This window comes from Muntiacus reevesi, chromosome 6, assembly GCF_963930625.1.
Source record: "Muntiacus reevesi chromosome 6, mMunRee1.1, whole genome shotgun sequence".
NCBI lineage: Eukaryota > Metazoa > Chordata > Mammalia > Artiodactyla > Cervidae > Muntiacus > Muntiacus reevesi.
The window spans coordinates 39,554,380-39,580,643 of NC_089254.1; the positions used below are offsets into that span (position 1 = coordinate 39,554,380).

General features: G+C 38.8%; 2 protein-coding genes across 6 annotated transcripts in view; one reads left to right on the forward strand and one right to left on the reverse strand.

Moving 5' to 3' along the window:
• Positions 1–1,980: 1,980 nt before the first annotated feature.
• LOC136170302 (uncharacterized) lies at positions 1,981–21,991 on the reverse strand. The gene is made up of 5 exons (XM_065938465.1): positions 21,962–21,991; positions 21,250–21,438; positions 20,584–21,076; positions 5,600–5,653; positions 1,981–2,187 (listed from the first exon to the last, which is right to left on the reverse strand). The coding sequence occupies exons 1-5, from the start codon at positions 21,989–21,991 to the stop codon at positions 2,090–2,092; spliced, it is 864 nt and encodes a 287-aa protein (XP_065794537.1). The 3' UTR covers positions 1,981–2,089.
• MAGI2 (membrane associated guanylate kinase, WW and PDZ domain containing 2) overlaps positions 21,253–26,264 on the forward strand; it is a 1,418,773-nt gene continuing 1,413,761 nt past the window's right edge. For all 5 annotated transcript variants that reach the window (XM_065939768.1, XM_065939769.1, XM_065939770.1 and 2 more), the window contains exon 1: positions 21,253–22,359. In XM_065939768.1, the coding sequence (XP_065795840.1) occupies positions 22,059–22,359 (301 nt within the window). In that variant the 5' untranslated portion in view covers positions 21,253–22,058. The remainder of the gene's footprint in view (positions 22,360–26,264) is intronic.

The window sequence follows — 26,264 nt, forward strand, 5'->3', positions numbered from 1 at the left end:
CACTTACTTACACCACATGGCAAGTTTCCATGCGCCATTCCCTACCCACCCCACCTCCCATTTTGCATGCATGCTCAGTCACTAAATCCTGTCCGGCTTTTTACAACCCGGTGGACTGTAGCCTCCCAAGCTCCTCTGTCCATGGGATTTGCCAGGCAAGAATACTGGAGAAGATTACCATTTTCTCTTCCAGGAGATCATCCCAGATGATCTTCCAACCATCTTCCAACTTCCAACCCAGAAATTGAACCTCAATCTCCTGAGTCTCCTACATTGGCAAGTGGATTCTTTACCACTGAGTCACCTGAGAAGCCCAGCTTCTTTTTTTTTTTTACCTCAGCTTTATTGGAGTATAATTTAAAAATAGATATTGTATGTATTTGTTATACAAATACATTAATGTTTGATATCATATACATTGTAAAATAATCAGAACCATCAAGCTAATTAACATATCTAGCCTCTCATATTGTCACCCTGCTTATTTAACTTATATGCAGAGTACATCATGTGAAATGCCAAGCTAGATGACTCACAAGCTGGAATCAAAACTGCCAGGAGAAATATCAACAACCTCAGATATGCAGATGATACCACTCTAATGGCAGGAAGTGGAGAGGAACTAAACAGTCTCCTGACAAGGGTGAAAATAGCAGAGTGGCTTAAAACTTAACATTAAAAAAACTAAGACCATGGCAATCAGTCCTATTACTTCATGGCAAACAGATGAGTAAAAGTGGAAACAGTGACAGATTTTATTTTCTTGGGCTCCAAAATCACTGTGGACAGTGACTGCAGCCATGTAAAGATGCTTGCTCCTTGGAAGGAAAGCTATGACAAACCTAGACAGACTATTCAAAAGCAGAAGCATCACTTTGCAACAAAGGTCCATATAGTCAAAGCTATGGGTTTTTCAGTAATCATGTACAGATGTGAGAGTTGGACCATAAAGAAGTCTGAATGCCGAAGAATTGATGCTTTTGAATCATGGTGCTAGAGAAGACTCTTGAGAGTCCCTTACACTGTAAGGAGACACTGGAAGGACTAATGCTGAAGCTGAAGCTCTAATAATTTGGCTATTGAACAGCAGACTTATTGAAAAAGGCTCTGATGCTAGGGAAGATTGAAGGCAAAAGGAGAAGGATGTGACATAGGATGAGATGGTTAGATGGCATCCTCAACTCAGTGGAATGAATTTGAGCAAACTCCAGGAGATAGTAAAGGCCAAAGATTCCTGGGATGTTGAAGTTCATGGGGTCACAAAGAATCAGGCACAACTTTTCAACTGAACAACAAGAAAATATCCTCTCATATACTTACTACGTTTTTAATTAAAATTTTGTGTCTGTGTGTGATGAGATCATTTATGAAATATACTTCTAGAAAATTCCACCCAGGTTCCTTCCTCGTTCCTCTCTGCCCACCAACTTTCTCAATATAACCCCACCCAGTCCCATTAAATTCATATTGTTTTACTGGGAACTCCAGGTTGGTGAATGCCTGGAGGTGCAGGTAGAATGCTATGTTCAGAGAGGGGATGGATGCTCTGTACCCTTTCCCCATCTCTTGCCTTAAGCATCTTTTTCATGGTAACCTAGTAAGTTAACTAGTCTACTGAGTGCTGTGGATTGCTCTTGCAAATTAATAAAATCCAAGGAATTTACAATTTATAGCCACTTGGTAGAAGTACAGGTGATGATCTGTCTGCCCCCCCAACACACACCCACACAATCATACTCACAGAGAAAGTAACAGGATTCATTGGCTTTATTCACAAAACTATTTGAAGGGTCAAATGTATTTAATAGTTTGATGACTAAAAGACTGTGAAAGATCAAGTTCAAAATCACATTGAATTTTTTAAAAATCTATTTTTTCCTGAGATTTACTTGTGTAATGTATCTTTGGGTCCCTCAGATTAATCCTTTAAAATGGATGTTATTACTGATTTTAATGGATATTATCTGAATTGTGATGTATTCTGTTGCATGAAAAAAGAAGCCCATTTCTGTAGCTTAACTTTGTAATAGCATTTTATTTTTCCTCACATATCAACAAGTATTAGTGAAGGGAATTTGGGCCCCTTCTATCATTTTTTTTCCATCATCCACACAGGGAAGTTCTTATCTTCAAGCTTGTCCAAATATGGAGGTAAGGTGGCTGCTCCCTCTTCAGCTGTGCTGTAGACTAGAGAGAAAGGGACAAAAAGAATGTCTGTATTATAAAAACAAAAATATTCCCGGAAGTCTCTAGCAGAAAGATATTTATACCTTATCACCTACACTGTTGTTACATTGCCACCCTTGGAATGCAATAGATTCTGAAAAGGTGAATATTTCATCTGGGAACATTGCCAATCTGAACAAAAGTAAGGAGAAAGTGAGGATAGCTCTTAAGTGGGAAACTAACATTGTCTAAAAGTCATTGCATTCAGAATGTTGCATAATCACAACAGTATTTTTAAGCAGCATAAATTTTTAGAGTAATACTAAATTTCAATAACTATTCACTTTTGCTATATTTGATGGTTTTAATGAAATAATATAATGTTTTATGTACTTTACTGTCTACATTACACTAATAAGAATAAGGTCATTATAGGCCATTAATAGTTTTTGCTGGAATATTCTTTTTTTATATACCTTACTTAAATGGTGGCTTCAGGGTCCATGTTATAAACAGTATCAAACTCCTATGGACAATATCAAAAATCTAAATAATAACATCTAAATCCAAATCCAAATCCAAACGATTTTTCTGAGTTAATTACCAATATGTTTCATATAACAATTTTAATGCCCACATACTGACAGGAGAATATGAAGTCCTAAATGGATTCTTTAAGCTAAATGCTGAACATTTAAACTGTTTGTATTTTGTTTATCTTTTTATGGCTTTAATATCTAAAATTCAATATTTGATAATTACGATTTTAAAGTATTAAAATTGCTACCTCTTAAGGAACATTTTTCTACACTTATAAAAATATTTCTTAATTATATCCTATCTCCTACTAAAATGTAAATCTTACATTCGCTGCATTCTTCTTTAGTATCTTTAATGTTGATAATCAAGATGGACAGACTTTTCAGTGGCATTTAGGCAGTGGCTGGAGAAGACAGTCAAGATAGGATATCTGTCCTAATATTCTGTCTAAGTGATACTCAGAACTGAACAGAGTACATTTTTCTAAATGCAAATCTAATACTAATTCATATCTAATGTAATACATATTACAGATTTACATCTCATTTCAAGTCCTCTGTGAATTTGATTAGAATTAATTCTGTCTCATCTTACACATTTTATTGAATATATCTTTTCAAATCTAATCTTGATCCTGTTAATTTGGGATGACTTGTGTTTTATAAACAGTTACGCCCAAGTATGATATAGGGTGTCAGATATATCACATGACATGTTGAGGTTCAGATAAAATACCATTTTCTCCAAGTATAAAGGAAAACATGTAAAATCTTGCATATGAAGACTTTATACATATTTGCTTATAGTTAAAGCTATAAAGCATACAGGAAGAAAGAATATATAAAAATACAATTAAGAGAAAACCAAACAAGAATTTTTAAATTATAAGATAATTAAGTAATTTTGTTTTCTCTCATGTTCCTGGAAGTATGCTCTATAATGTAATTCTTCTCCCTCCCCTGGATAAAATTTTGGTTGGTTCCCCACAGCTCTCTTAACTAAAAAAAAGAAAAAAAATCCACCTGATACTTTAATCATTTTCAGCTTAGAGATTGGTTAAGTACAGCTAAAGTAATAATAAAGATTCCAAACTTCATTCAAAATTAAAGCTTCTGCACTCACCTAATCAGCCATGCAACAGAAGGCAGCCCTGTAGTATACAGTATGACTTGGGTAGATACTCCTCTATTTTCCCAACTTGTCTTCTTCCCCTTCTCAAATGCTAATTAGCACTGTTTCTGACCAAACCGGATTTTTAGATGGTGGACAGAGGAGATGTGAGTGCTTAGGAAAACTCCTGTATGCTTGTACTTTGGTGAGCGGCCATCATGGATTGCTCTCTGGTTTGGCAGGTGTCAGAGCTGACTCTTGGTCTTTCTCCCTTTCAGGGTGTTTCATTTCCTTGTAGGGTTCTTCAGACCATTTATTCCTCTCTCCGTTCAAGTAGGCATCTCTCAACTGCACCTCACTGTGATTTACATATCAGCAGGCCATCTTTTCACAGACTCTCTCTGTTGGGATCCTATAGTCTTTTGCCATCCTTTTTTGGATAAAATCCATTTACGATGACTCTGGGCCAGCTTTTAGCCACATATGTTTGGTTCAAACCTTCTCTATGTCCTTTGTTAATTATCAATTATATTTTAAGTTATTTTTCAAAACCATGCTCTGTGTGATAGTGTCATGATTGATATTTTTGAGATGTATACAGGTATGTTTTAATTAACAGCACTGAAATTAGGTTCAAAGTATAACTGAGTCACAGTTATTTTTGCAATCAGGAATATAGAATATTAAAAAAAAGATTATGTGTGGTGAGCTCAGTGATTATTAAAAACATTGAGGGTGACTAAGATAGGCAAATATCCTTCTTTTATAGACAAAAAAGAATCAGTTTAATAAAACTGTCATTGGCCAGGTGTAGTGTGATTTATGTGATGTACTTCATGTGAAGGTTTATGTGATGCATGGGGTCAAAAGTAAACATATGTGGGTTTGAGTCTTATTTCTATAATGCATTTAATTACAAGTTACAAGAAGCTGATCAAGGTTAATAAAGCAAGTAGTCCAAGTTTCTTCCTAGCAAGAGAGACACAGATGTATTGAATAGTCTTTTGGACTCTGTGCGAGAGGGCGAGGGTGCGATGATTTGGGAGAATGGCATTGAAACATGTAAATTACCATATATGAAACAAAGCACCAGTCCAGGTCCGATGCATGAAACAGGATGCTCGGGGCTGGTGCACTGGGATGATCCAGAGGGATGGGATGGGGAGGGAGTTGGGAGGGGGCTTCAGGATGGGGAACACGTACACCCGTGGTGGATTCAAGTCAATGTATGGCAAAACCAATACAATGTTGTAAAGTAAAATAAATAAATAATTTAAATAAAAACAGCAACAAAAAAAGAAAACATTAAATAAAATTTAATTTTAAAAAAAGTTACAAGAAGCTGATCAAGGTTAATAAAGCAGGTAGTCTAAGTTTCTCCCTCTATAAAATGGGTATAATAATAGCTCTAGCAATTATATTGTTTGGCAAACATATGGTATATACCACACAGTAACTTCTTAACAATTGTTAGTTAATTCTGTCTTCTAACATTGTTGATTTTTTAAAAAAATTACAGCTGTAGTTTCTTCAGGTATTTATTTTTATCTTTTATGATTTCTGAAGTAAAAAATAACATGTGCATTATATGAACATATACACATATATGTACACATATTTTTACAATTTTTCTGGTCATTAGTAAATTACTATAATGCAATAGTTAGCAAGTGTTTATTAAAATGAGAATCTTTGTCTTATTATACTATACAAAACACACTTTGAACTATCAGATTATACTTAATTTTTCTAGAAAAGCAAACAAGTAAAGGTAAGCTGTTACCTTTAACAGTTAAATCTTTGAAATAAGTAAGTAAGTAGAGAAGTCCGGTTTTCACTGTAATAGGAGAAACAGACTATTAAAGAAAAGTCTTCCATGATAGGCTGGGAGAAAACTCTATAAGAATCTGGATACATAGTCCATGATTTTATAATGTAAATTGTGATTATTTAGATGCTTATAACTTCTCATCATCTTCTTTAACGAGTTATTCATGTTGGTAGCCAAATAATCATCAAGCTGTTGTTAAGTGGGATGGTTATTACTGCATCTATAGCTACTGTAGTTATCCAAACAGAGGACACTAGTATTGTTTCCATACAGACAGTGTCACTACTTCCTTGTTTGTTTATACCCCTCAGAAATATACATTCATTACAAGATTCAGAATGTAACGAATGCTCAGTATCTTTTCTCCATGTGGTTAAAACATGTTGGGAAGTATTAGGACAAGTTTGGTCCCTGATATTATTTTTCTATTCCAACAGAGATCCAGAACAACATGCAAGAGTATACCATATAAAATCTAGATCACAGTTCTAGATAATGTTTGCCACCAACAACTAAGATTCTAAGATGGGCTGTGTTTCACTATTAATGAAATCTATTTGGGTGTACTTTGTTCAAGATCATATTACTACTTTCTAAGCCCATTCCCTTGGATTGCAAAGAGATCAATCCTAAAGGAAACCAATCCTGAATATTCATTGGAGGGACTGATGCTGAGGCTGAAGCTCCACTACTTTGGCCACCTGAAGTTCTAATACTCTGGCTCAATAGAAAAGACCCCAATGCTGGGAAAGATTGAAAGCAGGAAGAGAAGGGGACAATAGAGTACGAGATGGTTGGATGGCATCACTGACTCAATGGACATGAGTTTGAACAAACTCCGGGAGATGGTGAAGGAAAGGGAAGCCTGGTATGCTGCAGTCCATGGGCCCACAAAGAGTTGAACATGACTGAGTGACTGAACAACAATGAAGCCCATTCTACATAGATTACAAATATTTTCCCTTCAAAAAAGTTACTATTTTGTTCATAATAAGATGATAATTTGAGTTATCTTTTCTAGTATGTTTAACATATTTCACATAAATATATTTGAAATATTTCTATACACAATTCCTAGGTCTCTCTACTGAAAGAGCTTAGAAAAAATGCTCTATCAGTAGCAATAAATAAGACAAATCTCATATCTTGGTTTCTAAATATCATTCTCCACTAAAAACATACCAGAGTTAATTGTGGGGAAAGGCAGATTCCTGAGCTGGGGAAGAAGATAAGATAAATTTGGAACACTTTGTTATATTAGGAAACAGGGAAACTTTCAAATTATCTGGGGGACAAAAGGATTAGGGCTCCATCTTAAAGGAAATCCAACAGGTCATATCTGAAAGTATTTGAGCTATTAGTCTTCTAATCCGTTAGATTAAATAAGAATCTAAGAGTTTATATTGACACAAACTTTAAAAACAAATAAATAAAGGCACTGATATTAAAGGCTTAGGCTTCTCTTCATTAGCTTAGTTCATTCAGTAAATGGGTATCAGGCGACTGTACCACAACTTCAAGAACCTGCAGGTGAAAAATCTCTCCATGACTATGGATAAAGCATAGAACAAATATAAAATACTTAGACACTATTTCCTTAAGACAATTGGCAAGTACCAATATATTGGAAACTTTTGGGGAAGAAAAAAATTCCAAATATGTACTTCCAATTCTGCATGGTTATTTTAATGCCATTTCTCTGTCATCTCTTAAAGTAGGATGCCCCTAAAGTATGTCATCTCTTAAAGTAGTTGTTCCCTGACAAAGGTCTGTATCCTCCTTCCATCTCTTACTACATCTCTTATAATTTCCCCATAGCAGCTCCTCATCCAGCTATTCCACTTCTATCAGAATCTTAGGAATTGAAAAAGTCCTCACTTTACAAATTAAGAACAGTTAGTTCTTGTAAACAAAATGGAATGAGTGTCTCAAACATAACTTTATCACCCTAACTTCAAAAGAGGAACAGACTACATAAAATATACTATTAAATCATGATTTTCATCAAGGAGTACCTGGTTCTTAATGCTAACATATTTAAAAGGCTGAAAATCTACTAAAGTATGCTAAACAGAAAAATTAAAAATTACTCAATCTTTTCACAACATTGAAACCATGAGCATAGTCTGCATTAAATATGAAGGTTAACATTTAACATTTTACTGTTCTGAAATGATATAATGATAAATATTCTAGTGGTTATAGAATATGGCTATAGTGTACACTAGTTTATGGTTATTAACTAAAATAAATATGTAATAGAAACTGTTCTGAAGGTAAATGTTACATTAGTTAAATCACAACAACAAAAAGATATTCCATTCATCCACTCACTGAATGATGATTTGTTGAGTATCTACTATATAGTACTAGTACTATGTACTACGTAGTACTACTACTACGATGGATCATAGGTCCCAAGGAATGAAAAATGTCTCTATCGTAAAGAAATTTACTAGTGATAAAAGGAGACACATATATTAGTTAATTGCAAAGCAGTGACTCAAGTGCATAAGTTAATGGTAGCACGAAAACTGAGCAACTCTTTGCATAGTGGGTAAGAGAGTTAGAGGCTTCCTCAAAGAGGGAATGCTTGTAGTAACTTTTAAGAGATGAGTTACCAGTTTATTAGGTAATAACAAATGAATGAGAAACTATTAAAAGAAACAGCTATTAAAGTCACAAAGGAATAGACTTGCCTGGAATATGGTGAGAAGAGGTGAGTGAAGAATTAAATCCAAAGCAATATCCAACTTGTGAAAGGCCTTAGAGGCTAACCTAAGTGGTAGCACAATGGAATGTATAAAATAATGACAGTAGAAACTACTTAGTCTCTGACCTGTCCAGTCCTTTGCCAACTCAGTACCTAGGTAACCTAGTCTGAAAAATCCTTCCCCCAGATTTTTACACAGCTATATATTCATTCAACTTTTGGCTTAAAAATCACCTGTCAATACCAAAAACTGAACTGAATTAGGGCCATCCTACCATACCCACTTATTAGTCTTCTTTTTCCACTGTTTTTAAATCAATAGAGAATAGAAACACAGATTAAATATAAAGTTAATAACTTTATGTAACATACTCATATCCCCTTCATTTCTCTTTATTCTTGTAAATTAGATTGAGAAAATTGTAGAAATTGCTAAGCAACATTTGGTGTAGTACAGACTCTAGGGATTTGTGAGTTAGCAATCTTCCCTTTATTCTGTAGTGAGTATATTTTGTTCACTAGTAGCCATATGAGTATGACTAAAGCAGAAGAAACCTTGTCAGAGATAGATGCATTTTATTATCTCAGAAGGATAAATCGGTAATGCAAGATTATCAGGCAAAATGACAAAAACATAGTGAAGCATTTGGGGAAAAGCAGAAAAGATGTTTCTAGCCCTTTATATCATACCTCATATGCAAATGTCCTATCCTCAAGGAGACCTACTTTTGTCTCCAGAGAAAATGGTTAGGAAGTAAATCTCCATTAGTACTAGGAAAACTTAGATATTATAAATTTAGCATCCTCCTCAATTGGGAGCTTTAGGGAATGTTTATACATAAACTGACATCCTTTAAAGTAGTTTGGGGGCTTAAACAGAAAAAATGTAGTATGTTTGTTCTTGTGGTATGTAAAATATTTAAATGAATCCTTGAACTACTACAGACCCATAATCAAACAGACGAAGTGCATAGGACCCCTTACTTCTTCAACTGTGATTTAGAAAAACTCCAAAACACCTATTGCTACTAAATGAAAGCAATAGTTCCTTTATCTCCATATAGTGGAAAATAGAAAATTTTAAATATAACCAAAGGCAGAAAGCATAACTATAATGTATTAAAATGTTCTCAAACTTTTGTAATTTTATTAAAGTCGCAGTCACTATGCTATAAGATTGTAAAACATGCAAATTAAGACTCAAAACTAGATGGCGGAGTAGAAGGACATGCACTCATCTTCTGCAAAAAAACCAAAATCGCAATTAGCTGCTGAACAACCAACAGGAGAATATTGGATCCCACCAAAGAAAGATTATCCCACACTGAAGGGCTAAGGAGAAGCCCCAACAAGATGGTAGGAGGGGTGCAATCCTGTTTAAAATCAAATCTCATACCCACCAGAGATGCTCGGAGGGTGCAAACAAAACCTCGTGTGCACCAGAATCCAGGGAAAGTCTCCACAAGAGGCTGAGTGAGACCTCCTTTGAGTGTCTGAATGTCTCCTGTGGAGGCATGGGTCAGTAGTGGCCTGCCACGGGAAGAGGGGTTCTGGCTGCAGCAGACCTGGGAGGCACTGATTGTGGCATAAGTCCTCTTGGAGGAGGTTGCCATCAGCTCCACTGTAAAGCCACTGAGCAGACCCACAATCTGGAGAAAAATTATAACAAAGAAATTCTTGCACTATTGCAAAACCCCACAACAGATTTACTAACCTGTGGATCTGGCAAAGGGACTGAGAACCCCCAAGGAATTTTACTTTGGAGGCCAGTGGGATTTGATTACAGAACTTCCACAGGACTGCAAAAACAGATTCTTGAAGAGAACAAACAAAACCTTGTGTGCACCAGGACCCAGGAGAAAGGATCAGTGACCCCACAAGAGACAGAGTCAGATTTGCCTGTGAGTGTCCAGGAGTCTCCAGCAGAGGTGCAGGTCGACAGTGGCCTGCCGTGGGGTCAGGGGCACTGACTTCAACAATCTTGGGAGCAGCGGCAGCATGCTGTCTTAAGTCCTTGTGAAGGAGGTCACCATTACTGCCATTACCCCTACCATAGTTTGGCCTTAGGCCCCACCCTTCAGCAGAAAACTGGATTAAAGATTTACTGAGTATGGCCTTGCCCACAGAGCAAGACCCATTTTTCCCCACAGCCAGTCCCTTCCATCAGGAAGCTTCCATAAGCCTCTTATCCTTATCCATCAGACGGCGGACAGAACGAAAACCATTTAAATCTAGACCAATAATTTGTAATTGACCAATATTACAACCAATGTTAACTGGATAGAAAATATTAATAGTTGTTCTTAAATAACATGGGCTAAAATTTATCACACATTTATGTAAAATTTTGAATGATATCCTATATTTTATTCAGAGGTCATTTTTATTTATACTGTGTACTGTAATTTAAACATATTAAATTTGCATTGTAAATTTACAGTATACAATTGTGGTAGTGGGTTCTCAAGTTTTGAACACCTTAAGGTCAGTGAATCATTTAAGAAATAATTTAAAAGATATTTTGAAAAAGGATCAGGAGTGATCCTAAAAAATTAATATGGAGCAACAATGGGAGAAGTTGATCAGAAGAGTATATAAAATAGTAAGAGTGCTCATGAGAGAGCCAATTATGTATAGTCCTGATCAAGTCAGATATGGAGAATGTGTTAAAAGAGCATTTGCAAACTGAAGCATTACTTAAAGATATTAAACAGAATGATGGAAGCCTGGTCTTTGAGTATTCATTGCTGATCTATGAAAAGTAGCAATGGCATTAGTGCTTAATGATTAAGCTAATATGAATCTAGAGCGAAAAGTCATGCTTTATAAAGAAAAATGTACCTTGTTTGATTTGACTTGCTCTTCTTCAATCTATGCTAGCTTCATGTTTCACATCTTTCTCTTGACCTCCTAATGTATGCGGTCTATAGTTTGTGGAGTTGATCTTTTCTTTTTTGAAAAATCATGATAGCTTTGCTTTTCACCCATCTTTCACTAATTCCCAGAATGTCCAATTTTCTTCAGAGATTGCAGAAAACAGCCTGCTATATCTCCTGATTCTTTTATTGCCCTAGGACCTAACTGAAAGAAGTTGGAAGATGAAAATACTCTAAAGCAAATAAATGATTTCCAATTATCCTATGATCCATCTTAAACTACAATTTTCTCTTAATGAAACTTACTCTTTTTTTCACATTTAAAAAGTATTCTCTTTGAGAGATAAAATGGGGGACAACTGTCTCAAAACTTTAACATCTTCCCAGATGGCAAACATCATGTCATCCAGATTTTTAAAATACATTCTTAAATTCTAGGCTAACTTTTCTAGCGTCAGTTGACTCTGTGCTTAATAGATATTTTCATAGTCATATTGTAGTTAGGTATTTCCTTTTTTCCTATAATGTATTTTCCTTCACTCTAATGACTGTGAGGAATATGAACATGTCATGTTCTCAAGCTACAGACTATAAGTGAGGCTAAGATATGCCTAGAATTTTATAATACAAAAGAAAGAAATGTGATGAAAAGGATCAGGTAGCATTTCACAGGAGTTCAGTACATAAGATTACTTTCAGCTGATTATATATAAATAAATAAAAACTTTATATAACAGATTTATTTAAGCTGGACTTTTAAAGAATCCCCTAACCAAGTACATGGTTGGGCATCAATGAACCTATAGATTAGATGAAACGATATATTCTATATATGTACATGTGATAGGGGAGAAGGGTGGAATAAGATCACAAGTATTCATCATATTCTGAAAGACATTTTGGACACTCAATATAGTCAAAAGCAAACCACACCATACAGAATACTGTCTGCAGAGATTTGCAAACTTATTAAAATTAGTATGATTACAATTACATTTGCATCGCCTCCAAATGTTCATCAGCAGTTTAGCTTCTTAATAATCTTACTGAGGAAGCATAATGCATCTCTCTTTGAATTTTTGAAGTATGTTTTTCCAAAGTCTAGAAAACACATCTGACTGTTACTCATTATTTCAAGATAGAATATATTCACTTTATTTCCATAATTTTCTTTATACCTACAAGATTTTCCACTACTGACAAAAATTAAGCCCATGATATTATTGTGCATTTTTTGCCTTAATTACTTCATTGAAATGGAAACTATTGTCACTATATATCAATAACAAAATGATTTAAAAATAAGTAATAGAGAGGCTTAGAATATGGGCAGTAGTGTATGCATACTAAGTTGCTTAAGTCATATCCAACTCTTTGTGACCCTATGAACTGTAGCCTGCTCCTCTGTCCAGGGGATTCTCCAGGCAAGAATACTGGAGTGAACTGCCATGCCTGCCTCTGGGGATCTTTTTCAACCCCAAGGATTGAATGCTTGTCTCAGGTATCTCCTGCAATGGCAGCGAGTTCTTTGCCACTAGCTCTAACTGGAAAGCCCACGGGCAGTAGACATCATGTTAAAAATCCATGCAGCATATTTTAAATTTTTTAAAATTTATGATGGGAATTGATCAGAAAGTAAAGGCATATACTAAGGAGATACATAGAGAAAAATAATAAATTAAGATGTGTGCTTGGAAAATAGGAAGAATAATAATGGGAAAACAGAAGCACTTATAAATGTAAGAGATAAATAGTATTTTATAAATAAGTTTTCTGTAAGGATAGAATGCATCAAAAAAATGGTAAGATGGTGTTAAAAGATTTAGAATCACAAAGTAGAAAGTGGCAGCAATGGAACTACTCACTTAAAAAAGGAGGGCATACAGATATAACTACTTGACGGCATGAAATCCAAGTACCTTAATTTTTGAAGTGTTTAAAAAAATCTAGTAAGGAAGGCCTGAAAGTATAAAAGGTAAAAGATAAGAATATCTTTTTGAGCTTAGTAGAATGTAAACTGATGATAAAAGATTGACAGCCACCATGTAAGTAAAAAGCAAAACAATAAAAAAGAAAAATAAATTCAGACATTGACATTCAAGAAGTATGCTTGCATAACACCACATAGGAAGGAATACATTTCTAAATCCAGTATTATTCTGTCATATATTGTGCATATGTTAAATAAGGTAACAAAAGCATCAAAAGTTCTTACATTAATATTTACATAAAATACTGCAGTGACTTTAAAGTAACAGAACAAATTATTTTCATACTTGCTTTTCTTGAGCTGGTCAAATTTCACTCCATGCATTGTGAACTTTGTAGTTAAGTTGGAGCAATGATTTAAACAATCTTGCAGTTCTCTTTCCTCACTTTGTATAAATCTGCATGGTCCATGAATTTCACATAAAGAGGTGCTTTACAAAGACCAAAGTCATTTCATTCAGAACTTTCTAGCAGCTAAAATGACCTAATACTCTCATATATTTAAGTAGTCAAATTTTGTCTGTCCCCAGATCTTTCACACAGGGCCAGGTGCCTGGTTGACAGTCCTGGCTGAAATTAATTTCCTGAGATCCAGAGATGTTGGACCACATATTCACTCCCAGTACTAATATATGTTGGACCATATATTCCCAGTACTAAGACCAAAACTAAAAACAGTAAGATGGTTCTATGAAACGTATAAGCATAAGCTTATAACGTATAAGCATAGCCAATGGCATTAATTCTAGACTAAAATGAAACAATTCTGCCCTTCTATGAAAAATTGATGGAAATTTAAATGTTACAATTGTCAAAATATTTGAGGTTTTGAGGTAGAGAGAATTAGCACTCTAATGTGATTTGACAAGATAGCAAATAAAAAAATAAGCAGTTCCATGCATATTTGGAGAAGTTTAGGGCCCTAAACCGAAGGCAATGGCACCCCACTCCAGTACTCTTATCTGGAAAATCCCATAGATGGAGGAGCCTTGTAGGCTACAGTCCATGAAGTCACAAAGAGTTGGACACGACTGAGCGACTTCACTTTGATTTTCATGCACTGGAGAAGGAAATGGCAACCCACTCCAGTATTCTGGCCTGGAGAATCTCAGGGACGGCAGAGCCTGGTGGGCTGCCGTCTATGGGGTCGCATAGTCAGACACGACTGAAGCAACTTAGCAGCAGCAGTAGCAGCAGGGTCCTAAACCTTGCCCTCACTAACTTCCTGAGGTCTGATTTCTCAACACTAGATACTCACCTTAGAACACAGTCTTCTTCAATGATCATTCCTCTCCTCTCTGCTTAGTAAAAAATATTACAAATCTTAGTTCAGTGTTTTCTTCTTATGTTCTGCACTCTGCTAAATTAAGCCAAAGATTCAAGGTTTCAAATTATTCCCCCTGACATCTATCTCTATAGACCAAACTCCTTCTGGGAGTTGGCCTGTATTCCAGTCACTGAACATAAGCTGTGCATATGTATGGAGTCACTGGGCTGGGCCCAGAAACCACCAGAAAGCACACAAATCCTCCTGAAACATCTTTAAAGCAAAGCTTGAGTCATATTTCACATAGGTATAAATATGATCCTACCACAGAGTATAATCTACGATCCATAGAACTTTTAAATGAAAACTGGAGACTTCAAATAAGATTACTTTTGGTTGGGGGTGAGTGAGTATATCATTATTGTGTTATTCTGATAGAAAAGTCTAAGAAGTTCTGCACTATCCTAAATAAATCTTCCTTATAAATATGGACTTCTATTTTTGTATGAATATTATAACAGGGAGTGAAAAAAGGTTTAATAATAGGAATGGCTATGGACAAACCATGTAGCAAGTCAAGAGGTCAAGCTTATCCTCCACCACCACCATCACCACCACTACTACTTTTCAGACCCTGTCCCAAGCTCTTGAAGAATCTGGCTTCTTTTATTAACCTCAGCCTCAAGGCTAAATATATTCTGTCATTTCTTCATCAGTATATGCTCTTTCACATTCCATTTTCTTAAGATGTTAGTATGAATGTAAAGAGGTAATTGTTTAACACTAAACATTAAAACTCACATTACAGCAGTGGTTAGATAATGAAATTTTATACACTATCACTTTGGACGTATTCATCATTAGCTGGAATTCTACTGAATGTTTATTTACATTGTGCCACAGAATGTACAAAATGAGTGGAAAGACGAACTAAAAATTAAAGTCCACCTATTCTTGCTGTGGATGAGAGACTTGAAAATAAGTGAGTTAGAAGTTATGTTTCCACAAAGGGTAAGATGAGCCATAAGGAAGAGTTTGAGTTGTGTTAGTAGGAAAAAGAAGAAGTCAGAAAAGGTTTCTGAGAGAAAAGCGCCTTAGAGATATGTCTTAGAGGGTGAGCAAGTACAAGCCCCATAAACAGAGAGAGAGGGTTTTATCTCAGGCAAAGTATCAGGAAACAGCATAGGAGTCAAGGAAACTGAGAAATTCAGGATGACTGTAACAAAGGGTTGTAAGGGGAAGGGGAGACCTAGGCCTGACTCTTTAGTAAGACACCCTGGTTGGCTGCCTCTGGCCCCAAATACTGTGGAGGACAGACACAAGGCAATGTACCTCACTGCCCTGATCAAAATATTACTGAAATTTTACTTTAAAATGTCTGTTTTTAATGATATTCCAAGGGACCTAGAACAGATGCTATATAGGGCTTTCTTTTGTTGGTGTTTGTTTTGGAGGATCCAAATTAACCGGGTGTCCTGGGTTCCAATTCCAGAAGGGTATGGCAAGATGTGATTGCAGATAGGGAGGAGTAGAGGAGGAACAAGTTGAAATAAGGAGTTTGTACTTGATTGTGACTTTAATGGGCAGCATTAGTGAATTTTAAGCAGAGGAAAAAGGAAAAGTTTCAGAAAGTTCTCTCAGCTAATGCAATCAGAGGTGTTCAAGGTAAAGGCAGGGAGAGGGAAACTAATCACCAGAATACAGGGTAGTTATGTTGATACCTGAACTAAGTTAGAAACAGTGAGGATATGAATATGTGGTATACTACTGCAGTAGACAGAATGATGGCCCCCCCCAAAAGATATCTAGGTTCTGCTCCCTAAAACCTGTGAATATGTTACAGTATATGGCAAAGTGAGAGGAGGTTTACAGATGAACTAAGGTTTACAATCAGCTGACTTCAAACTAGGGAGATTATCCTGGGTTACCTGGGTGCCTGGCATAATCAAAAGAGTGCTGAAATGTATTTGGTTGGACAAAAAGTTCCTTTAGGTTTTTCTAGAAAATGTCATGGAAAAACTCGAATGAACTTTTTGGACAATCCAATAGAAGAAGAGTCAGTAAGCAGAAGAATCAATGTTGTAGTGATGGGATATAAGTAGGACTTAACAGGTTGCTGTTGGCACTGAACTTAGAGGAAGCGGGCCACATACCAAGGAGGTCAGACTCCCTGCAGAAGTGGGAAAATGCAAGGAATAGGATTCTCTAGAGATCCAGAAGAAACAGCCCCTCCAACATCTTAATTTTAGCCCCATGAGAACCATTTTGGACTTCTGGTCTCCGCATCTATAGATAAAAAATCTGTATTGTTTTGAATCCACCAATTCTGTGGAAATTTGTTATAGAATCAACAGGAAAAATACAAATACCCAACTCAGTCTTGGCATGAAGAAAGCCCCTGACTGAAAACGACATTGAACATTTACAGTTTCATCTAAAATGCAGTCATATCTTCGTCAGAGCTCCAGTCAGGCAGAGTTGTATAAAGGTTTCACCCTTTATAAAGGTTTTCCTAAGAGAGATATACCATACCTAGGTCTTATTGTCAATGGTTCTTTATCTTTTCTTCTCATACACTTAAAGATCTCTCAATACATAAATATAATTTTTATGTCTGTTGATCAATCAATTGTTGAACTTTGTGTCCACCTCTGTTCAGACAGTCAAATTTAAAAATACTCAGTATTACAGACTTTAAATGTGATACAGCATTGGAAGTAGGAGTTTTAGAGTTACACAGACATGGATCATTCACAAATTCACCCCTTATTGGTATTGAGACTTCTGGCAATTTAAAATACTGGAGACTCAGTTTCCTCATCTTAAAAAAGGAATAGCAATCTTGGGCCAGGATCCCTGGAAACACACTCTGAGACTAGGATTGTAGGCAAGTGTTTCATTAAGAAAACACTTCCAGGAAAAACACATAAAGAGTAAGCAAGATAGCGAAGTGATTTCAGGCAAAATCCTAGCATCAGTATGATCCTGTAGGGGAGCCATGGGGTGCAAATTACACTTCAGATTTTCTTATTACTAGAGGCTTTTAGACTAGAGGCTTTTAGACTGTGTAGGGACGACCTTGGCAAGTAGTGTCCTAGGAGGGAAGTGAAGTCCCAAGTGGTTCTCTCTGGCTCTCTGTGCCTGAGGGCAAAATGAGTCTAGTAGTTTTGGGGAAGTCTTCCAAAGGAAGTCTTAGGGGCTGACTCTGAGAAGTAAAAGAACACAAAAGGTGGGGGTAAGGCAGATCCAATCAAAGAGATTCTAAAGAATTAGGATGGAACTCGACTAGGTCTGCTGCAAGCATCTATCTCATACAACTATTTTAAGGTTTGAAAACACTTATGCTTTTCTTTCTTTAACTTTTAAGATTCCTAAACTATTTTTTCTTTTGGAATAGCATGAAGCATCTAATGCCATGTTCTGTACATAGAGTGCTCAGCAACGAAGTAATTATTTCTTAACAAAGGCATTCATCCAAGAAAGGGTAAAGGAGACAAAGGAGAAATAAAGCAAATCTGAAGGATATCAGAACAGGACGTAACCAAATTAGTCTGAATCTAACATTTCAAAATGGTCATAATTTCACTCATATTTTTCAGAGACCTGAAAACCTGAGCAACTTCAAGACTCACAGCTGCTTGCTTTCATCTCTGAAAAGCTAGGCAAGGCAAACCAATCAACAAACAATATATTTATTTGATGATAATAAATCTTACATGAAATGCTGTCCCTTCCACAACCAGGAAACAATGTAACAATCTCGTAGAATGCATGTAATTCTTAAATTTTTTTTTCTTAAAATGTCTCCTTCTTTGCTATTCTGTTTCTAGGCTGAGAACTAAAACCTTTAATTGTGATAGTATATAACAGTTTTAAAGTACAAACATTTAAGTGCATATGAAGAGCATCCAATTTTACATGATGCTCATGCAACCCTGTCACATATTTTCACCCCTTTTTACAAATGAGGGAACATGCTCTGACAGGGTAAGTGACCTAGTTAAGGTTGCACAGCTAATGGCAAGACCCCAACTTCTAATTTTCAAGAAAGTGCATTCCTCAGAGGTCTACATGATTTCACACCTTGCATCAGTCAAGGTCTAGTCAGGAGACAGAAATCACACCAAAATTAGAATATGGGAAATTTAATATAAAGAATTATTAACTAATAATTCTTCTTTTAAGAGAAAAGAAGCTATCACTAAAGAATAAAGGAATAGTGGATTAAGGGAGCAGCAACTACCTCCAGAGTTGTGGGAGAGTACTCATGGACAAAATAACTTAGAAGAAGCATCCCCATCTTTGCTCTCTATCCTACAAAGCTTGAGAGATAGTCCTCATCAGAGAGAATGTGGCTGTGTCCCATTTGATATTCAAGAAATTGTTTGAGGTGTCACACACTGGGCTGGTGAGAAAACCAGCTAGGGGACCAATGAAACATCCTAGGAAGCCATCAACTGGGTTGCTGGTGAGGCTTGCTAGGAAGCCACACACTGGGGATTGGGCCCGAATTACTGGAGGGCATGCAATACTGGTTTTTAGGACACCGCTAGCCAGAAAGCCACTCACTGACCACCACACCACTGGAGCAAGAAGAAAAGCACTGGAAACAAGAAAAGAGACCCTTTTATAAGCAGCATTCCTCCTGCATCTTCTATTGACAAGTGCTAGCACTGAACCAACTGAAAACAAAGAAATGTTTATAGGTTACAGCTCTAATATCACAATTCAGGGCAAAGAAGATGAATTAGGAGTTGTGAAACACTAAATTAACTGGCACACACCTCATCTCTTGGGTCCTCAATAGTAAAATGCTTTTATATCAAATTCCTACTCCATTTGTTTTCTTTTTCCCTGAATGCCTCTACAATAAAATGCAGAACCAACCTCTGGGACATTATGTACTGACTGCTGGTATGATATATCATAACTGCACCAGAAGAGTGTACAACGTAGTGACTGAGGCCATGTCTTGAGTCAAAACACTTGAGTCTGAATATCAGCTTCACCACTGACTAAATCTGCAGCCTTACAAAAATTAATCTCTGTATGCCTCAGTTTTCATACTTATAAAAGGGGATAATAATAGTACACACTTTATTAAGATGCCAGGAGAAATAAATTAATATATGTAAAGCCTATAGAATAACTCGTGAGAAATGTTACGAATAAATGACAAAAGAAGAACTTCATAAGTATTAGTATTAGCCATACATGTTCGTTAGTAAATGGACCATTTACAAGCTAATATGCATGGGTAATACTAACATTCATAATGTTTGTGTTTAAAAATTCATGCTGTATTCTGTTTTCATTATCGATTTCCATTTAGGATTGGGTCTAATAACGCTAAAACCCCACTTTGTTGGGTGAAACTGGTACAAAACGCCTTGCTCACACCTGGACATTGTGAGCACTGTCTGGTACTGTCCCTGGCTCACTGAATAATCATCAATCAAACCCAATTTATCCAGGACTCATTTTCTCAAGTGGAAAAAAAAAAAAAAAAAGACATGGTTAAAACATCTCTTTAAAGATTTCTTCGGCTTTGACTGCTTTTGATCCCCCATATCCCCAAACAATGAGTTATACTAGAGAAGCAAAAAGGAGGAAATTATCATTTTGAATGCCTACTCATCTCTGTCAGGCAAGCACTTTGCATACATTTTCATCTTTATCACAGTTCTGTCACATTAATACTTTAAATCCTATTTAACAAATAAGGAAACTAAGGCACGGAACGGTCAACAATTTACTTAAGATCACACTCTTGCTAAGTAGCAGAGCCTGAATTCAAACCTGGTCTTTCTGTTTGGGTCGACTAAGCATTTTTAACTGTTCCGCTTGCCTCCCACACTGTCTTCTCAGACAGCTAGAATCCTAACCGCTCAATGCTTTTCATGCTTTGCTTTAAAGAGACGAGTGGGTGTGCAACTTTTTTTTTTTAAGTATCATTTGAAAGTAAAGCAAATGGAACTCATTTACCAGTTACAGGAATTTTAAAAATCACTCCTAACATCTCACACGAAACTAGCCTTTGAGTAAAAATCAGCGGCCCTCCTGCATCCTAGCGCCCCGGACGTCACCTCACCTCCCGGCTGCAAACTTGGTGAAGGTAAAGAAGCCTGGTGGAGAACCAGCGAGCTGAGTTTCAGCCCCGGTTCTGCCGTTCTGGTCGCCCTCCGAACCTCCTTCTCCTTCAGTGTAGCAGGAGGTGGTCTCCTCAGGGCAGCGGAGAGTTTCCCCTTGTCCCAGCCCGGCTCTGAGGGCGCGCGCGACGAGGGCGTGCCCCGCGGTCTCGCCGCAGATCCCGCGTGAAACTGCCCAGTTCTCTGAGGAGACTGCTCGCCGCGGCTGCCCCCACCCCACTGCTTCCCGCTTCTTCCAACTTGGAAAAGTGAAGCCCCTGCCCCGCGGTGCCTGGAACGCCTTTCACCAGACAACCCTCCGCTAAGTTCCCTTCTGCACCCGAGGTACGGGCGCTGACAGGAAAACCAGCCTGCAGTTCTAACTTTACTGTCCTCTGAGAGGAATTCTGAGAACTCTGAGACGGGTCTGACTGAAACGTGGGAGACGAAGCCTGTCTAATTAGTGAACTCCGACGCCTCCACCTGGCTCGCAGTGCCCAGGCCTTCCCCCGGGCGAGGGCAAGCCGGGCGGGTCCCACAGCTCTGCCCTTTCTCCTGCCGGGATCCGACGCCCGGAGGCTCGCGGCGCACCAGCCACAGCGTCCGGCACTGAGTCAGGGCATCCTCACAGCGCAGCAGCCTAGCGCTGCGTTCGGCCGCCGGGAGGCTGAAGAAAGGTCCGCGTTGGGCTCGCAGCCCTTCCTGCCGGCCTCCCCACGCCGGGCCTCGGCTCCCCGCCTTTCTCGCTCCCGCCTCCTCTCGTAGGCTGCCAGGCGGACCCAGCCTGCCTCTCTCTCAGCCTTCACTACCGGGTCAAGCTGCGGAGGGGGCGGGGGGGTGAGCGGAGACAGCAGTAAGCGGCTCCCCACCCGGCGCGCGCGCGCCCCTCCTCCCCCCTCTAGTCCGCTCCCTCCTCATCGGTACAGTACAACTCGTACGCGCGCGGGCGCGCGACCGCGCGCGGACCCTGCCACTGCCACTGCAGCTACCATGGATATCAGCTAACAACACACACTCAGGCGCGCGCGCGCTCCCACTCGCACCACGCAGGAGTGGCCCCCGGCATCCCTACCCTCCTTCCCCACCCCCACTCCACCCGCTCACCAGCTCGGCTACTGCTCGCTCAGGCTGCCGCTGCCGCCGCCGCCGCCACCACAGCTCTCCTCTGCTGCGGGGCCACAGCCTTGAGTGTCATTCAAGGGACAGCACAACCTCACCCAAGCTCTCCTACCTCTGCCCAGCCGTCCCTGTCATCCTCCCCCTTCCTCGACCACACTCCATCCAAAGAAGAGGGAAAGCAACGAACAGAGAGGGGAGGAAGGCAAAGTCTGCTCTTCTCACCTCCTGGCCCCCTGGCTCCTCCAGCCTCATTCTCTCAGCACCAACTCCCCTACCCCAAAGGAATCCCTCAGGAGCTGAGGCGACTCGCCCCACTGCCATGTCCAAAAGCTTGAAAAAGAAAAGCCACTGGACTAGCAAAGTCCATGAGAGTGTCATTGGCAGGAACCCGGAGGGTCAGCTGGGCTTTGAACTGAAGGGGGGCGCCGAGAATGGACAGTTCCCCTACCTGGGAGAGGTGAAGCCCGGCAAGGTGGCCTATGAGAGCGGAAGCAAGTTGGTGTCTGAGGAACTGCTTTTGGAAGTCAACGAGACCCCCGTGGCGGGGCTCACCATCAGGGACGTGCTGGCCGTGATCAAACACTGCAAGGACCCCCTCCGGCTCAAGTGTGTCAAACAAGGTAAGCGCCGCGGCGGGCTCGGTGCTCTACCAGGAGGCTGGACCGCTCCCGGCGCCGGGGCATCATGGAAGGGTGGGCTCGCGTGGGGAAGGGGGTGTGTTGCGCGACAGTGGGGTGAGGTCGAGCGAGAACCGGCAGAGCAAGTGAGCTTTGCCGGGGCTCAGAATGGGGGGCTCAGTGGGAGGGAGGGGCGGGTTGCGGTGCAGCGTGCAACTTTGTTTGCGCAGTTACCCCCTCGCGTTTGGTAGGTGTTCGGCCTTGTCTGACCTCAGAGGTGCCGGCGAGCTCCCGGGGCAATTGAATGTGCGTCAGCCGCATGGCCCGCAATGGATGAAGAGCTTTTAGGGAAGGAAAGAAGGCAGAAACGAAGAAGGGGGGCAGGAAAGAGAGGAAGGAGCAACTTGAGGGTGCAGCGGCATCACCAGCAGGGCGGGGAGCAGTAGTGGGTGACGGAGCAAACGGAGACCGGCGCCCTCCGTTTCTGTAGCTGTACTGAGGACACCTTGGGGACCCCTGAGCCACTAATTGACAAAGAAGGGAAGGGGCGGATTGCTTCGGGCGCTTTGACGGGTCCGCCTTAACTTTTCCCAGCCTCGCTCCTCTGTCCCCCTCCCCCGCCCACGGTCGGGTCATGTGGGCACCGCGTGTCACGTGCGCACTGACTAACTCGGGAGCTCACCCCGAGCCGGCCCGCGGCAGGCGGCTGGCGAGGCGGGCGAGGCGCTAGCTGCGGGTTCTAGAGTTTTGGAGGTCGAAGGAGAGACTTGGTTACCGGAATGTTCTTTACTATGGGGTTGTCTTCATGAGTGGAAGTTTTTTGTGGTCGGACTCCCCTCTGGCTTTGGATTTGGGCAGAGGGGGGAGGGGGGCGTGTTTCTAAGGAGGAACTGGATGAAAAAGCCTTCTGATTTCCACTGAGGATCGGTCAGCTCCAACCTGGTTTAGATGAGCCTCCGCTGAAGGCTGTGATGGGATCTTGCAGAATTCTCGTATCTGTCTTTGCCTGAAGGAAAATGCTGGTCCTGCCTGAAGTAGGGAAGAATGAGATAAAAGTTTCTTGGAAAGAGGACAACTTTAGCTGGAATAAAATAGTGTATCTTCATTTTCCACATGGGATTGCATAAATTTTGTAGCTCACATTCACAGTCATGTGTGACATGTATGTATATGTGTCACAAATGAAAGATTTGTTGTTAGTGACACATGGTTCGGATTCAAAGATGGAATTGAGCATGCTATTGCCTGCATTTTGAACAACAATTTATTCTCATTGCATGCTCAACTATCAAGAAATAGTCTTGGGGAGGTATGAAACACTCTTAGGGAGATAATCTTGTCTATAAACCAGTTTTAAAAGTATGTCAGTGAAAAATGAAACCTCAGGAAAAATTTCTTAAATGTAAAATGCCATACAAAAAATTTTTTAATTGGGGATTCTTGAGTGCTAGTGACTGATGACTTGAGATAGGCTAATGTAAACATTGACGTGTATGTCGGGCCACAGAGGTAAATATGGTATGAACCTGAAGAATGTGTTTGGTAGGAAGGCAGAGTATCTTACTGTTTTCCAAGATGACATACCAGAGGCTCGAATATAGGCTTTAATGTTAGCATATTTGATGTCATGATACTATTTTATAGTAATGGATATAAATGTGAAGTTCTGGTTTTGAATCCAGAAGTCTATGTCACAGTTCATAACCATGGTTTTGTTGACAACAAGGTTGGTATTTGTAGTGGAAAATGGCTGCCAACTTTAAGATATTGTTATTAGTAAACTGTACTAATGATTGTAGCCTAATGAGGGAAGTGTTTATCCCATTGTACTTTGTAATTATGACCACATTTTAATGTACTCATTCTGAGCACTGTGTTTTGAGATGGACCTTCACAGGCTGTTGCTCTAGCAGCTAGAAAAGAAAAAAGGGGAGATTTTGGGGGCATTGTCAATCTATTCTGTAAAATCCAGTGGAAAGACTTTAACTTGGAAAAGTGAAGGCATGAAAGCTATCATTAAATACTATCCTGTGATTATGCTATAGGGCAAAAATAAGACAAATCTGTGGAAATTTTTAAAGGATGAAGCATTTTACTTTTATTAAGATGATTTTAACAGAGCTTTAAAAAAATCTGTGGACTATACTGTGAACTCATTAGCTCCCATAATTGTGAGTGTTTATGAAGAGGCCAATGACCACATCCCATGGATTCCTATGTAAGATGGGTAGCTGGATTAGATCTCATATAAACCCTTCCATGAATTGATCCACGACAGTCTCAGATATTCAACTTCTATGTTAGGTTTTATTTAGAAGATTATAGTTTTTAGAACTCATGGAGTATAGACATATAATGTGATATATTTGGGGTTCTCTGGTAGCTCAATTGGTAAAGAACCCGCCTGCAATTCAGGACACTCCGTTCAATTCCTGGGTGGGGAAGATCCGCTGGAGAAGGGATAGGCTACCCACTCCAGTATCCTTGGGCTTCCCTGGTGGCTCAGCTGGTAAAGAATCTGCCTGCAATGCAGGGGACCTGGATTTGATCCCTGAGTTGGGAAGATCCCCTGGAGAAGGAAAGGGCTACCCACTCCAGTATTCTGGCCTAGAGAATTCCATGGACTGTATAGTCCCTGAGGTTGCAAAGAGTCAGGCATGACTGAATGTGATATATTTAGGGAAAATTTCTTTTCATTCTGTACTAACCTTCAATTCTGGACTTCACTGGTTCATTGATGATTGATGCTTATAATGATATTCACAGAACCCCCACAGGAACCTGGTTTACCTTCTGAATCTCTATTGACCAAGAAACAAAAATAATTGCTTCTTTTAGCTTTTGTGGAAAATATAATCCTCTTTTATATTCTTCCATGTGTGGTGATTCATATTCTATTCCCACGTCGAAATCTTTCTTTCCCTTGTCAAATAATAGATAGGTTTACTTTATCATTGTAAGAAAAATTTTCAGAACCTTAGATATAGTGTCTATGTGTCTTGGGTTTCATTACTGATTTCACGTGCTGGAAAAATACATAGAAATTCTTGGCTCTGTAGTTTTATTTCTAGAGATCCAATAAGCTAGTATAACTGAAAAACTTAAACATGGTTTGTTTAGCAGTTGTATTTTTAAAATAGTAATAGATAACTGATTTTTGAATATTCAACTCTGCGTATTATATAGAAACTACATACATAATCAGGTAAACTAAGGCAGATTTTGCAAAGAAAAGGAGAAATTTGCATAACAAGAGTGTTTTTTAAAAAGTGCACCACATAAAATTGCACTGTTTAATCAATTTTTATTTACATGTTTGACCAATTTTACTTTACAGTTGTTTTAAGATTAAATTATCATAATTTTAAAAGAAGGTAAACTGCCAGAATTTTAAGATGCACTAAACAAATAGATGTAATTTTTTTACAAAAATTTAAATGTTTTTAAAGCTATTTTTGAAAAGCATTTAATTAAATTCAAGAGATTCCCTTTTAAATTTAAACTGGTTTTAATTCACACAGTGATGAGTCATATATGAAAAATACCATTTACTTTATATCCTATTATATTTTTATAAATTATGACTTTTTAGATTATAATAATACATTTTTATCACCAAAATATTTAATTCTAAACTAGTTGTTCTCTTCTGTGATCTCATTAATGCAGTGGATGCAGTTGAAGGAAGTTTCTTGAGTGATTTTGAGATGTATACTGAAGTGCTAAAGGTTTTTCTTTTTTTTTCTTTTAAAATTTGCTCTAATGTTCACTGCAGGCAATTGCATAGACCTTTGTGTCCTACATTCCTTGCTACTGCATCTAAAACCACATGGGGACCTGCATAGCCTGAACTTATTTTCCCCTTTAGGATCTCACAATGGAAAGTAAAAGGCAAAACGCTTTCTAAA